At 41.0% G+C, this 16845-nt stretch overlaps 1 protein-coding gene across 5 annotated transcripts in view; it reads left to right on the top strand.

Moving 5' to 3' along the window:
* Window positions 1–16845, top strand: part of LOC123320608 (A disintegrin and metalloproteinase with thrombospondin motifs 9) — a 96434-nt gene that overhangs the window by 51076 nt on the left and 28513 nt on the right. For all 5 annotated transcript variants that reach the window (XM_044907967.1, XM_044907966.1, XM_044907969.1 and 2 more), the window contains 3 exons: window positions 741–872; window positions 1626–1777; window positions 5778–5906. In XM_044907967.1, the coding sequence (XP_044763902.1) occupies window positions 741–872; window positions 1626–1777; window positions 5778–5906 (413 nt within the window). The remainder of the gene's footprint in view (window positions 1–740; window positions 873–1625; window positions 1778–5777; window positions 5907–16845) is intronic.

Raw genomic sequence — 16845 nt, 5'->3', positions numbered from 1 at the left:
CATCAAGGTTGAGATTAGCAGGCGGCAATTTGGGAAATTGAAAAACGCGATGATTCAGGATCTCAGCGCCAGTTTTCCTCACTTTCTTGCTCTTTCCTGTCGGCTGAATTCGATCCTGTTTCATTATTGGTTGATATTTCCACCCTATAAACACTCAGTTAATTAACGACTAGTTAAAATGCCAAATGTCGTTAGGAAATACGTTTTTTCCTGGTTCCAAAGTAACTTTATCTCCTCACTTTTATTCTAGGTTTTTTGCTCGTGCTAACTATTCGTTTTGTAACGAAATTCAACATTGCAATTCAGTTTCAGAATAACGTTGCTTAGATAAGAATTCTAAACGTTGTTTAAACGTTTCAGTTGATTCCGAAATACCACCAGAATTTCACGTTGAATTTCACAATTTAGGTAACGTCTCATTTTCAAATGAGAAATGAATACTTTACAGTATCTATAATAAGCATGTACTTTGAAAAATCTCCGACACGTTTCATAATGGTTGCTAAAGTAACGGCTTGTCGAATGGTTTCTTATTCAACGTTTCTTCAACTTCAACTTCTGGTTGAGTTAACTTTGGATAGGTGCGATAAGACACGTTGATTAAACGTGAAATCAACGTATGGTTGAATTTGCGTTGAAAATCCAACGAATAACCTCTAATTGAAGCATATAAACGTATAATACACGTGTATGTGCTTATTGGGATGTATGAGTGCTAATAACTGTTCGTTTCGTTTCAGAACATCGAGGAAACTCCTACCTGGAACATTTAGGATTAGATTCCAACGTAGAATACGTGAAACCCATGAAAATCAGTCCACTGCCTTTGCATAATCATGACATTATTTTCAACGAGATGTACAATTATAGCGGTGAGTATTAAGTGATTCCTTGAAGTCTTCAACACATCATTGGGATTGTTTCGGTTTAATAATCTTTTATTGTGTGTTTTATAACAGGAATGAAGAAGAAAATACAATTCAACAGATTTAGAACAAGCCATTGTGAATTTTCTGGTGAGAATTGAGAATTTAAATGAGCGTATAAAATTCCACAATCTTTTCAAATTAGCGGTTTCCAAAGAGAATATTTTAATTCCTCTGGCTTTGGCTGCCCTTGGGCTGACTGATAATTATAAAAAAGCTCCTTTTTCAATTAAACTTCACAGAATGTTAGTAGGTAGGTAACTGACGTTTCGAAACTTCTAAAGGAACTTGATTAGCTGCCGCACTCTCATTTATTGCGTTGAATCTGAGGTTGCGTAACTTGTTTTCCCTACAAAAAAGTACTCATCTCTCCATTATAACATAATTTGTATTCGCCGGTAGAAAAAAGGAAATTAGTATAGCGTAATTATCTAAAAGCAATTTTCAGTGATTGAATAACGATTTTTTCCATTTTAATGGGATAAATTACAAAAAATTATACATATTTAGGATTATTTATGCAGAATAACATATCAATCAACTACAGAGGAATTCGAAGAGGACTGAAAGGCAGCATCGTTTAGCTTCAGATCATGCAAATTTTTTCAACAACCGTTCTTAACGGACATAAACAATATTTTAATCGAAAACTTCGACATTCATTTCTCTATTGACGAACAGGATCAATTTTTATTTCAGATGAGCCTCTCCTCATTTACCATACGGGCCATTTCCGTAACAACATGGCCGAAGTATGGGACCCCCATCCCCACTACGAGATATCAGCGTTCGGGAAAAAGTTCGTCCTGCAGTTGGCCCACGATAACGATTTCATGATTCCCAGTTTACACGTGAGTATTTTCCGCGACACGCTAACTACCGATCGTTCGAACTACCGATCGTTTGAACTGCTGGTCGTTTGAACTAGGGTTGTTTCGAACTACTAACCATTGGAACTATAGATTCAATGCTTCAATAATGGGTGAGGAAGTTTCAGTTGAAGGCTCAATTTCTCGCGAGTTGCCTCACATCGGAGTCCGCTCATGCAAATGTAAACAAATCCCACGTCGTTTTTGACACGTGTTGAATAATGACTATCATTCATCATGCACATTCGCTTGTACTAATCGTAGATTTAATTATAGCCAAACGCAATTTATGAAACTAGGGTTCATCGATCCATTTATGTTGATTGTCATACTTTTTTTTCGAGTGTTTTTTTAAGATGTATGTATATGAAGGCAGAATGGGAAAGAAATTTGATAGGGTTTCAGATATCAAGATTTTTCGTGGGTTTACTACCTCATAACGACGCTTGAGGGCTTCAAAAGTGTGTTGATGTATACATATAAGGTACGATTTACGGATATGTTTACTCTTCGATGTGATTCGTACGTAGATGGCCAAATTGATGTATTCAATCAGCCAGGCAGCCCTAGCTGGCTCGATGGAGTCGTTAAATTCTCGCGTAAACAGGACTATAAATCCCATACGTTTATATTGAGTCTGCATCCCTTAAAAGACGCCAGCAAACTTTCTGAATAGCAACTTATCGGGGTCAATGGCTTCTGAATCTGCTCCTTTTCAATACAGGGGGTTCTAGTAATCAGATACGTAATTTTCGAACAGACAAATGCCGGTCCGTATCATCCCCCAGATCTGTGATGGATGGAGTGCTGCAGGGATCCATTTTTGGGCCACTGGTCTTCCCTCATTGGAGGGAAAACCGTGAAGCTTCAAAATATCCCAGTTTTAATCCCTCGTGGGCTGCATCCGGTGTTGAAGAGAAACAAATTCATCGAGGAACAACTGAAGACATCACTTTCGTTCTCTACCACCTGTTCATCCGAAGATCACTGAAAAAACTGACCATCTCGCATGGGTACTAACAATTGGCTCTCGACAATCGCAATTTCTATAAATAGAATTGCAATTACAGCTGGGCCCTCGGGCCCTACTTCTCGCAAGAACTGACCGTGATAGATCTCGTGCAAACCGGCGAGCAGAGGCACCGGGATGACCAATAATATAATCTGCAGAACAACCCCGCAGCATCATCGAGCGCAATTTATGATCGCGGCTGGAAGGTCGTAGATCGTCTGGGAACTTGCATTCTTGCGTTGTCGGTACTGTGGATAACTTCTAAGGGGTTAAACGAGGGTTTGGTTGAATTCGTTTAGGGAAAAGTTGATTTGGATAGGGTTGAGTCTCGATAAGGGTTCCAGGGATGCTTTTTGAACTGAAGGCTGAGCTATCAGTTAATATATATAGAGGTAGATTGTAGGTTTAAGGGGAGTTTTATTGCACTGCGACCTTAAGGTCTATTCTATGCTGTCAAAATGTATCTCTATAATGGTAGTGAGCATTTGGTGACAGCCCTGTATACTCTAGTAACTGTCGTGGTTTTATAGTCATATATGTGCTATTTGATGGTATTCTTTTCGAGGGCTGGGATGTTAGATCCCTTTCCTAGTCTTCTCTTCTACTTTGCATCGTAGTGAAGCTTATCTTGGTACTAGTCAATCTCATCACAGGAATATATTTGGCCAGAGATGAACAAGCTCTCAGATTATTCATACTTTCATTAGTTTCATTGCCTGTTTGGTCTTAGAATGGCTCCATGAGTGGATCTATGTATCACAAGATGTAGAGGTGTGATATGTGTAATGATCTGTCACTCGGACTCGTTCTCATAGCTCCAGTGATACAAACATAGGCTAATTTTGGTGTTCTGTAGATAGAGGGCTCTCCTCGTACTGTTCTAACTTGCCTTGGCATACCAGACTATTGCCCCATAGGTTATTTAGGACTTTGTTGCTTTTCTAACAGTAACCTCGATATGTTTGTTACACAGAAGCTTACCATCTATGGTTGCTACAAGATATTTGACTCCTATGATGTCTTCTCTTAGAGAGAAGGATCCCATAGCTGGGCTAAATGAGATTGCTTTGGTCTTGGTTGGGTTGATTGTAAGCACCACTGACCAACACCATCGCTGGATAATTCTGAGGCCTTCTTGCATAAGGTGCTCTCGAATTTCCCTCTTACTATTAGGGCTATGTCTTCAGCATAGCCTATACCTTCGATGCCAAGCCTGGTGAGCCTGTCCCATCCACTGTTAGGCTCCATAGAAGGGGAAATTTAACTCCTCTTTGAGGTGTTCCACGAGTGGCTTTGAGAGAGGTCCCAATTGTCCCAATTTCGTCTTCAACATCTCATACATTGACCGATGCATAAAATGTGCTGCGTTGTCAAGATCTCCAGATTATTGAGGCCAAAAGAAGCACTTCCATCTCAAGAATCTACTGTTAAAATATTTGTAAGAGTCAAAGATATTGCTAGTTCCTTGTTATTATTATAACTGTATTAAGAACAGCTCAGTTCTCATAGCTTCAAGGCTGGAGCATTCGAACTTGGTCGAGTATCTTCCTCGTGCTTGTCTGGCCAGCTTTGGCATGCTTCATGAGGGCATATAGACACACGTGAAACCATAATAATGAATGACTGAACCTTCACATCGTTCCTCCAATCGACTTGTCCTATTTCAACGTGAAATAAAGTCAACTACATTCTCTTTCACCTGTCAATTCGAATGACACTCCAAGAGATCCGCGTCGAAGGACCAACATACATAGAACTCAATCTTTGTTCGTCGCCTGGCATTAACTCACGTTGTTGTGACGTTTCCGAAGTCCGAAATTTGCATAACGCACAGGTGTTCGCGTCATACACTCGCCTATACACGGCATGAATAGTCCGCCCGTATACGCTAATCGATCGTAAATTGAGGAACCTTTGCGCGTAAAGCGACCAAGAGGAATGCATCCTTGCGTAATGGAGGATAATCAGGCGATATGACTCAATCCGATGGGTTTGGGAGAATTGACGGCCATCTCGCGGACCTGATTTACATACCTGCCCGGCGTATTTCCGCGACAGGTGCGTGGATCTAGAAGGAATAGTCGACGCTGGTGTTACCCTTCATTTCGATTGTTTAGGAGGTACACTGAACTAGGACCTGAAGGTTTATCGAGCTCCTCGTAAGAGTTGTTCTTGTTGGGAACATCGCCACTTCAATTTGCGTCCCTTTTCAAAGGACCATATATGGAAATTGAGATGATCTGTTATGCTTGGCAGAGTTATAGTACGTGAACCTCTGGTGTATTAATCTCTGGCGAAAGATGGGAAGGAATGGATGTTAAAACGAGACCGAAGTAGTCAGCTTGTACCCCATACCAATAAAGTCGATTTATGTCGTTCAGTCGCTGTGTATAACTATAAGATATCCGAGTTATTAATTCATAACACCGCTTAGGGAGCAATATATTGATATAACCAATTAATCGACAATTATGTGCGAGATATTGGAAGTGATCTCTCGATAAATAACCAGTCGTGGATTATCCAGATGTAATTTGTATGTAGTTGATTCACTGGGTGATCATTAGTTGTACCTACACCAATATTGATGGGTGTAGATAGAGAAGCCTTGGAACTCTTGCTGTGTCACTGGGTACTTTAGGTAGAATATAATCCGTGATCAGGAAGAGTAGTTTTCCTTCCAGGAAAATTATAGTAGATCTAAATGTGATACATATACTGAAAGAGCAACTCATGTAATAATAAATCTGAGAATTTCATCCATCTCGGTGCAACCGTTCGATCTTAAGGAAGTTTTAACTGACCCCATCTTTTTGGGAATTTTTCGGCTCGCCCATCGCAGATCAGAAAATCTTGTAAGGATATTTTACTGCAGGTGTAAAAAGAACGCCCTTATAAAATCAATCAAAAGACCTGCTGTAGTGTACTCAGTCGAAAACTAAACAAATTTTTCATTTATTTCTGTTGCAGGTAAGCAACGTCGATGATAACTATTCCCACAAGAAGCCAGAAGATACAGGTCTACACGGTTGCTACTATTCCGGGAATGTACAGGGCGATACAGAATCCGACGTCGTCGTGTCACTCTGCAACGGAATGGTGAGTTTTTGAGCATTTTTATCGACTTTCTATTGTACCATCGTAGGAATTTGTTATATTTATAGCACAAAAAAAATTGGCATAACTCGGTTCTCACTGATTATTAGGCGGTACAAGAAGCAGAAAGAACCTTTAACACTAGGCCAAAATTGAACCATCAGCTTGTTAGTTCATCATCTTGCTTTGGTTATTATTCTTAGAGCATCAAGAACTCATCTAATGTTGCATAACTTTTCGCAACTCTACCAGTATAATAAAGTCCGAGAAGGACACCCATAATATAAATTGAATATCCATCCATACGGATCTCGACTCTCTCGTGCAGCACTACCTGATGATATCCAATTAGCCAATTATCTAATCAGTCACTCTCGATCGATACGGGCCTATTAGAATCCATTATGAGAGACGCACAAAATCATTCTCGATTTGATTTTTCCGCCAGTCCGTGTGTCACGTTTTTCCACGAGATGTTATCGACAAGATGATATGGTATTATATGGGAGCCGATATGGGCAGGGCCACTTGATGGTTCGCATTACCTTTTTGTTTCGTCGGTGAGGATTTTAATGGAATGGAGCGTCTTCGGGATCTTTTTTATCGTCGTTGACTGAAGGACGTCTTGTGAATGAGAGATAAAGAAGTTTTACTGATACTCTCTGTGTTTCGTCTGGTAGGATTCGAATACCGCCTGGTAGATTTGAAAATGGGTGAACGAAGAACAACTTTGGCCGAATTTTTCTCATTATACCTCATCCACCTCGAATATTTCATAAAGACAATATTTGGTGAAATGACTTCTATCAAAAAAAGCCTCACCTTTTAAAACAACCTGTATATACAGTTCATTGTCCTTCCATATTGATCCACCGCAAAAGTGCAGCATACACTTTTTTCCATTCATCGTTTTCGTGCATATCCGCCTGCACTTTTCTGCCGCTTAATCGTAGACTAAATACGCGATAGATACCGAATCCCTCCACCTCAGATAAAGATTCGCGGACTTTCTATCGGCTCTCTTTGAAATTCGAGCAACGCTGAACGCCCACGCCGAGCTAGCCGACCTTTCGATGAAAATATTTTTATAACGTCCATTTCTCATCATTTATTTCCGAATGTCGTCTATACAGTTCCCAGAATCGGAACCGAAGTATTAATCCCGATTGATCTGGTCTGAATATTCATGTAAATAAATCATACTTCGTCGAGCCACCGTATAAATTCGAATCTATCACTCTAAGTAACGTCTTGGAAGATTTAATTCGGAATGAGCTAAGTCAAAAACGTAATACACTGCTCAACACTTCGAGAGGAAGAAAGCGTTTCTTTTGATCTCAAGAATTTAGTGTTAAAATAATATAAGACTCACCCTGTATACAGGTTCAATTTTTTGGTAGATTTACTCTACAGGGTCCAATCTTAAATTGATCTGACACGCTCGAGTAAATCTCGAATTACAATCTTGGACTCCCCAACTATTGGGAATCAATTTTGTATAAATCCTTCTGTATTTCGACGTTGATCGTAAACTGAAATCGGGTAGAAAATATCGCCTTTCTCTCTCGTTGTATTCCGTCGATCAACAACCGACATGAATTCTGATGGACGATGCACCTTGAAAACACAAAAGCGATGAGAAATCAGCTCGAGGCGTAAATTTCCTCGGTTGGCAAGACGTAAGACAATTTCACAGTCTCGCTGAAAATTTCGTAGTTCGTGCCAAGAGTGTCGGACGTTTATGATAATGCTGTGGGAATCTTTAGATTGGGATTAATCTTGCCCTCACTGGCGTTTGAGCGAGATGCGTTCGTTAACTTGCAGGTTTATGGCACAGAGATTCGATTTGATGCGTGGGACTGGTGAAATTGTTGCAATTCAACACCCAGACAACATAAACAACAGTTTTCTCCCATTTGATTAAGTTGTGGAGGACCAAGAGCACAGATCAGAAGACTCAACACCCTTTCTCGACGTTAAATACCAGACGCACCTTCGAATGAATGTATTCAGTATTTCTCGAACAGTGACGCCATCTACCAGTGATTACTGGAAACGATCGTCCCAAATAGCTACTTCGGAAGTTCGGAGAGTTAAAATTATCGCGAAAAAAACGTACCCAGGCTGGCGTTCGGAAATAGACGTTTATTTCGGCATATCCGATTGGCCAACGGAACAATATACTCTCGATTTCGACTTTCTATTTTCGCTCTCCGTTTCGATTTACGAGCGTCCCTCGTCACGATTGTGCCGTTCGATTTTTTGCGGCGATCGTGGAAATTGCCGTTTCCGAGGAAAGTTTGTTTTCGGAAACGTGTGAAAACGATGCCGTTAGATCGTTTGTATGGTTCGGTGTTTTGAATGTTGTTGAATTGTTGCACATCAGTGGAAAATGTATCGGGAATTGTTTGACGAAATGGGAGCTGAGCTAACTGGATATATTGTTGTTACCACTGAAAATATTTTCATAATTTGGTATCAGATTATAGGCTGCTTGAAAATTGAAGTGGATAATATGATTTTATATACGTACTGAACCTTCCTGAAATGGCTACAATAAACAAGACTCCCTTAGAACGAGAACCTAAAGAAATTATCAAAATAAAGATTCTACCTAAGTGAATCTGCAGCCCTAAGAAAGGTTCCTTCTGTTACAAACTTCTGGTTCATCCTAGTTCTTTTACTCTATTAGGCATTGTGTCAATGAGGATATCGATGAAAGTTTGACGAATCTTCTGCTAAATTACCGTCACTTTTGTAGAATTTAACCTTTCTTAAACCAACACACTGATTGTTCAAGCTGGAAGGCTTTCAAACGCACGTTGAATGCGTGAAAATTAATTCACAATTGATACAACACAACACTAGGTGAGTTGCAATGGCGCATTATCGCATATACGCAGTGTAGATAAACTGTTGTTTACAGAATGCACTCAGGGGTGAACCCCAGTTGCCTTACTTGCCAGTGTCTACCTCTAGTGTTAGAACGAATCCTTGCACTTGCTTGTGTGAACACACAGGGGGGAACAGAGATCACTCAGAGGTGGACCGGCGCGTTTCTGTGCCTTCTTGCTCAAACCCTACCCCTACTGAGTTCAACTCACTCCGTGAATTCACCACCTGTACGTTGCTCTTTGTATAAAATTTCGAGAAAATCCTTCTAACTTGTGTAGATACAATTTATTTCATACCCCTGTAAGTCGGTGTATTTTTAGGTTAGTAATAGAACCTATCGTGTTCCTTATTGCAAAATAACGAATTTTGCGAACTCCACTCGGTATGTACAGCAATACCAAATCTCCTCATCAGTTTTTAAGCAGTGTAGATAAACTGTTATTTACAGAACGCACTCAGGGGTGAACCGCCGTTCCTCTTTTTCTTTACTAGCCAGTATCCACCTCTACTGATAATATGAATCTTTGCTGGTGTGAAAACACGGGGGGTGCGGCGTACCCCTGCTGAGTTCAACTCACTCTGTGAATAACCCACCTAACCCTCTAAGTTGTGTAAAGTAGACACAATTCATTTTATCTCCCTGTAAGTCGGTGGATTTTTAGAGTTATTCAATAGAGCCTATTGTGTTCCTTATTGCAAAACAACGAATTTTGCGAACTCCACACAGTATGTACAGCAATACAAAATATCCACATCAATTTTCGAGCAGTGTAGATAAACTGTTGTTACCAATGACAATATCTTCATGATTAGATATCGGATTATAGTTCATATCGACAAATTCAATCTCTCAACCAAACTGTTGTAAATACACGAACGCCATCTACAGCAGGATCGATGTCACTTTCTCCAGGAAGACGTAACATAATCTCCACTATCTCATAACGTTTCATTGGCCCACTCGTTCGATTGTCTCGGAAGGAAAAATTACTCTTTGTTCCACGAGGACGTAAACAACTCGAATTTGTGTTTATCGCGTAAAGTCACAGATATCGAATGACGATATTTATGCCTCCTGTCGCTGAAGAGGGTGATACATCGGCTGAGAAACGTCGAAGTTTAACCTGAGCGGCCTTCTCGACCGGAGGAACGTTCAGTCTAAATTGGATAATTGAAAATGGCGAATTGAACCAGTATCTTCCGAGAAACGGACCGCTTAATCATTCAATTCTCTTTTCGGCACCTCATCCTTCGACAAAAACGAATCGTTGCGTCGAAAGTGACGAAATTACACGAGAAAACACTAATCAAGTACCAGAGGAGTTGGAGGAACACACCCAAGCGGTAATTTATAAGGACCATTGGTAAAGTACCCGATTGAACAGGTTTCGAGGCATTTAACAACGTTTTTCTTTCAACGACAACCTGTTAAAGGTACAACTCAAACGGTTATGTGAAATATACTGCATACTTGTTGGTTTAACTTCGGTATTATTCTTTGCGTGGAAGAATCAGCGTGTTTATTAACATGAGTTTTTTTATCATGAACTATTTTCAAGTTCGTTGCTTCTTAGATGGTAGTTGGCACCTACCTGTTGTTGCATTCTTGAAGTTCGATGCCATAGGCACTTAGATTGTGAGCACCACACTCTTGGGTACTCCTAAACGATCGGTTCAAGGCTCTGGGAAGTCGACAAGCTGTTCGAGAGAGACTTGAGAATGACTTCTATACAACAGTACCTACTTGTGAAGAATCTGCTAGAAAAAGCATCGATGAAGAAGACGTTGCTATTATCAGTAGAGCTGATTAGAAAGATGAAGCTGGATCTCCTTTAGATCCGTCGAGAATCTTCCATCAATTCAGCAAGTAATAGATGCTATCGCAAAACATTCTTCAAACCTACTAGAATAGGATAATTTCATCCTCTAACCAAGGCCACCAATGTTACCTTCATCTAGGAAGCAGAGGCTACTCTGAAAAGCCGAACTACCTGAGAGATCCTGTCCCAGACCGCAGGCAGTTCCTTTAGGCCACTTCCAGGACCCAATTTGAATAAACCGTCGGTTTCCGGATGCTGACGCACGCTTCCATAACTACACAAACGTATTAATTCATCTTGTAGACGAAAAAATGACTGTATCTTTCCGTTTCAACGGCCAGACACAATGCCTTCGGTGAAGGATGACAGAAGTGGTCGTTAATATTCATCTGGCCCCGCGCGATGTTATAGATGAACGCATAATTTGTTTCGTCGGATCGCAAATTACAATTAACCAGTGTGCGAATACTATGTACGCTTTCAGAGTACGTATACTTCACGTGCCTGCTCGTAGGAGTCATTGTGTCGCGAGATATAGCGTGCTGTATGGACTAGTCGGACATGCCGTGTCATCGCTGTGGTAAATGGCGGATTGTTCGTTCGCGATAATAGAGAATGATTTGTTAAAGTAGCGAATGGCGCATGATAGATGTCGTGCTAGGCTAAAGCTATCAATCTGGTCCAAAAAAGGAATCTCTGAGATCTTCGATGCTCCTCAAACTTCCGAAGTTATTCGTCATCGATTCTAAGATGATATGGGTTTAAGGTCATGGTAAATTGACGAGCCGTCCAGAGGTAAGACATCTGGGAACCTCAACTTTCACCTTCACCCATCCGTTGCCACAATTTGTCTTCTACCCCTCTGCTGGTGTGAAAACTCGGGGGGATCAGAACGCACTCAGGAGTGAACCACCGTTCCTCTTTTGCCTTATTAGCCAGTGTCGACCTAAACTGTACCAATCTTTGCTGGTGTGAAAACACAGGGGGTACTGGAAGCACTTAGAGGCGAACCTCCGCGTTTCTGTGCCCCTGCTGAGTTCCGACATCGTTTAGAGTTATGTAATAGTGCCTTTTGGGTTCCTTATTGCGAAACATACCTTTAAAGAATAGCTTTTACAAGATTTATAGATCCGTCGATGTGCGGACGCCTTTAACGGTCACATCCCACGTTTCGGCCTCCATACGCAGACCGTGACCCGGAGAGGACCGTTCCAGACGGTTTGAGAATCGCTAATCGAGGGAAATTACCGAATCGTCCAGACTCTTAGATATCGCGCCCGCGAATTTTTAATTAACGAAAGTGTATCTACAAGGAAATCTCCGTCGGATTCCTAGAGATCGTTGGCCGTGGACAGATCGACCTCCGTAGAAATCGGCGGGCGTTTGACCGTGTTAAGACTTCAATTTTTCGCTCAATTAATGTGGTGCCATGTGATTAGGAATATGGCACGCAACTAGAGGATGAGGGGAGTTCGTTAGGACGGTTATTTGAGGATCCAAAGTGAGAGTTCACTGGCTCGAGGGTATAAGTTGATGCTCCTTGGATGCCAGGGCGTTGTGACATTGGAGGAGATGAAAAAGTTGACGAATTGCGAGAAGTCATCAAGGTTAACACCTTCGAACTTTTTGTGGGGCTAAGAAAGAGCAATCTTAGACAGTGGACCAACCGTGGAAGGGAAGCAATGAAACAACCCTCTGGTAAAGACTTGCAGAGCCTAAAATACACTTCAGAAAGCTCCTGAAGGTGCTACAAGCTGAACTTAATGGTTATGACGGACTTCTGTCAAATTACTGTCGGTAAAAATACATTGGTTAGGTTAGGTTAGGTTAAGCAGCAGATGAGACATGCAGACACAAAAAAGGAACACCTGAAGACTTCCTGATCAACCTCAGCAATTATGACATACTGCCATAGTCTATTTGAAGATTGCTTACACGAGGTATCTTTGGTCTTAGCTATGCCCTGAAATTACCCTCATTCGCTAAGGATCCTTCAGCTGATTCTGTCTCTGCTTCTGTCTTCATTGCAACACCTTCAGTACAGGGTTATAGAAATCAAGAAATCAAGCTTTGATGGCGATGGATTAATCAGAAACAGGCGGGTGTAAAATCTGTGGAGAGGAGGAGGAAACTCCTATTCATCTGGGGACAGACAGCCGTTGCAAGCTAAAGGAAAGAATGCTTCGGACAGCGATCTTGTAGATGGGAGGAGGTAACTTACTTGAAGCCTTTCCACTTTAAAACTACTCATAACTCTAAATCAGAATCAATCGGAATGATCACTCAAGGCAGAATAATGGATCAGCGGGGGGACATCTCCTTTTGTACCTACCCTTCAGTGGGGTGTGGAAACGGTTTGTCCCTTATGTGCCCAAAAACCGGTTAAATTCTCGTTGACCCTGGATTATCGGTACTAATGAACGAAATCTTGCAGCCAACGCAAAAATGCTTTGGACCTACAGGATCACCTTGAAGGTATCCCAGATACTGTAATTCAATAGAAATCTAGAACTGGACTGCAATCTGTAGACGACAAAGCTTCTGATGAGGGGTATTAGATCTTGAGGTCGTAGTGTATTGCAACCCTTCTTGAAATCAAGAATCTAGAATACGAGAACTTCCCCAGAATCTAACACCACCATCAAAATGACTCCATCTCTTTAACATATGTATATATTTTTCAATCTGCGAATTTCTTCTTCCATCCATCGAAACCTAAGCAGTCCATAACGGCCTCACTGGAAGATGGTTTCTTGGAACAATCCAAAGGCCTCTTGAGGAATGCATTAGAGTCGAGTAGCATGCCTAGGATGGTCATTTTATCACGTAGGTACGTACCCTATCGTAAATTGCTCATTTCTTGTAATAATAGTGACACCGTGTTGTTCGTTACACTACGCGATCCTTCGTTGGTACGTGTACCAACTGGAAGAACGACTAACGTCACATCCTTACTAAATATTATAATTTGTTAGTTCGTTTCTTTGTCCTTACAGAACTGATAGAGATTTCACTTTTGTGTGACGAGATTCTCTTGTAAAATTCATCGCTAATAAGTTAGTGATGTGAAAAATTGATGATGTATGAAGATGAGGTCCGCCTGTAACGGCGGCTCGGCGTGGAAACAATGCCGCGCGCGCGGAAACCAGGTCGCGTCGTCGGTCGTAATCGATACGCGACGTCTTACGTAAGTTTTTTTTCCTCTCCGCGTAGTTTCTCGATCTCTGGAATTGATTAATTGGGCATTGAAAAAGTGCGCGCCGCATTATCCGAGGCAGATATTGAGCAATTGCGATCTTATTTTGAGTCGTAAAGATTGATTGATGTCGCCTTTTATGGCCGTACTGAAATGTCCACCGGTTGAGTTATTATTCGGTCCGTATGAGGTCATGCTTATGAGGTGACGAATTACGAAGGTAACTTATATGGTATCATCCCGTAATTCTGAATTCTCTACGCGAAATCGTGAATTAATTCGCGGAGGATATGATGATGTACACGCGCGATAGGAACATCAGGATGTTGTTACGTTTTTCGTTGAGTAAATTGTCAACTTTTCACAACTATTAAGAAGGAGTCTTTCATTTGTACATACATATGTTTCAACAGTAGATTCTTGAGATTAAAAGAAACACTATTTTCCTTTATCATTTTTACCGAATCGGTAAACATATACTTACAGATTGTTGAAAAATCATACAAAAATCTTATTCTTATTTCTTTTCCCAGATACAGGAGGTAATCAGAACTGAGCTAGGCGACAATAGATCTAGGGGTCGCAGTGCAATGAAACCCCATTAAAACTTCAACAAATCCACTCGGTTAATCCAATATTATACAGGGTGACGCACCATCCTGAACTAAATATTTTCCAGAACAATATGTCGGTACAATTGCACAAGTGAGGGGGCGTTAACAGCGCTCAATTCCACGGAAACAATACTCATTATCAGTTCTCCATCCGATCCGCCGATGGTTTTGGCAGATTGCGGCCCGCGTATAAATCAGACGGTCGAAATTACCGGGGCATTTCTGGCCCAGGGGACAATCACGCAGACGCCTTTCTTTTAATAACGCCGCGTTATGCCCAAATGTAAATAAAGCCATGCCCGCGAGAAAAATTGCATAAACGGCCGAGTCGTAACCGCGAAGGATGCGGAGAAGGAAGAAGAAGAGAGACGGACCTCCCCGAGGTTGTTACATCTTAGACGAGCCGACAATTACACGCAATCACGATCTTCACGTCAAATTTCAGGAGAAAACTGTTAATTACAACACTTGCTCAGTTCGGTACTTCGATTTGCATACGAGTTGCAGAGGGCTGGGCCCGGTATGAGTTATGGCCGCGTTGACGTGTAAAAATTAAGAGAAGATTTGTTTCGGCGAGGAAATGTGCAAGGTGCAGATCGTCGGTATGCTGCGCAGATGGCGAATGGCTTTAACGTGGTTCTCGTACATTCCGTTCATTTTTTAACTCTAAACCAACATACAGCCCATATCTGAAGATATGTTATGAATAAAAAATTGACAAGAACTTTAACAGGATGCTGTTTGAGAAGTAAGAATAGGAAGAGGCATACACTACCCACAATTTCAAATTAAACACTATTTAATGGCAAGCACTACCTGTATACCATCGTTAGACTTCTGCTCGAGCTTTTTTCAAGTATAAACACTTACAGTCGAAAGATGTGTGAACATAAACCTGGAAGAAACTATCAAGGATGTGATATAGTGATCCATTTTGATAGTGAAGCTGCTATCAAATCACTGAACTCCTATGTCATCGGACATCGACTCAAAAGCTGTTATGGGAATGCCGAAGGTAACCCAATGAAATAGGCAAGAACAAGGTCCCTTTTATATAGGTTCTTGGTGACTCTGGAACAAAGAGGTCAACACACTCACTAGAAAGGGAGCACAAACTCCACTTACTGGCTCAGAACCTTTCTGTGGTATAGGAAAAATCACCTATAAGAAAGAGTTTGTGGAGAAGGAAGAAACCAAAAGAGAAACACTCTGAAGGAATCTTCCAGGAATTGGATTGACCATTCCAAAAAGTCTCAGCAAGTACCAAGAAGTATTTGGAGCTGAGTAAGAATCCTCCTCACTGGCTTTCTCAAAGGACATTGTCGCCTTAGGAAGAATATGATAAGGAGCTTATCCTGTGGAGAAAAGAAGGAAACTCCTCTTCATCCTTTCACAGAATGCCACTTCATTGGACGTACATTTCAACACTGATCCAACCGTGTCCAAAATATCCTCAAAACGTATTTCGTGTGGGAACCAGAAACGCTTTCTAGCATTTTTCAACGCCCCACATAACGTGAATTTCAATCGTCCGCAATCATACCCAATCGATCTGACAGAAATCTAATTAATTAACACGGTAGGTAGGAGATGATGCAACTCTTTCCTTCGCATCATGGGATGCTGCTTCAAGATTGTAAGAGACAGAATTTTGATGGTTAATTATCACGTGGGTCTCGTCCTTGTTCGACAGAGATTGATGGGAGAATACCGCTTTGAATAAATTATTTTAGGGTTCCATCCCGAGTGGACCATTTGGAAAGATTGTCTTTATTAATGAGATGATTTTTATATCGGTTATTCTGATCTAGGCTCATATAGTTTTGCTTTATGTATCTAATCTTGTGTGAAGAAGTCGTAATCAATTTTAACGTTTTCTAATATGTCTCCACATGTTGTTTCCTCACCTATTTAGAGAGGCATTCTCATGGGAGATCATAAGCATTACAAACTGTAAAAAGGCCTACATATACTTACGAGAAAACGAAGTATTCAGCGGTGACCGATATGTGGTTAATAACGAGCTCTTTCTCTCTCTTCAAATGTTGCTAATTACTATACTTACCTACCCAGATGATTGTTATTTGCGTTAGACGAACGTCTTAAGTATTGCACCATAACATATTGACGTCTTGCATCTGTAATAACCCTGCTATTCACCTGCATTATCACGTTGGCCGAGAATTCCTAATGAATGGACTTAACTGTTAAACACCAATAATGTTCAGTTTGTGTACAAGGTCGTTAAAAGAAGAAGATGGAAGTTTTTCGATTACTTATGAGGGAATTTGGTCCTGATACACTCTGCTCAAAGATTCCCAATAATCAGCTGCCCTACACTCTTGTGACTTTCCTTAAAATCTCACATGAGTAACATACTCCCAACATGTCCACGACATGCATTGCGGAAAAACTAA

This window comes from Coccinella septempunctata, chromosome 9 (assembly GCF_907165205.1).
Source record: "Coccinella septempunctata chromosome 9, icCocSept1.1, whole genome shotgun sequence".
NCBI classification, from domain to species: Eukaryota; Metazoa; Arthropoda; class Insecta; order Coleoptera; family Coccinellidae; genus Coccinella; species Coccinella septempunctata.
The sequence above is the reverse complement of the archived record's forward strand: the minus strand, read 5'-3'. Positions and strand labels throughout refer to the sequence as shown.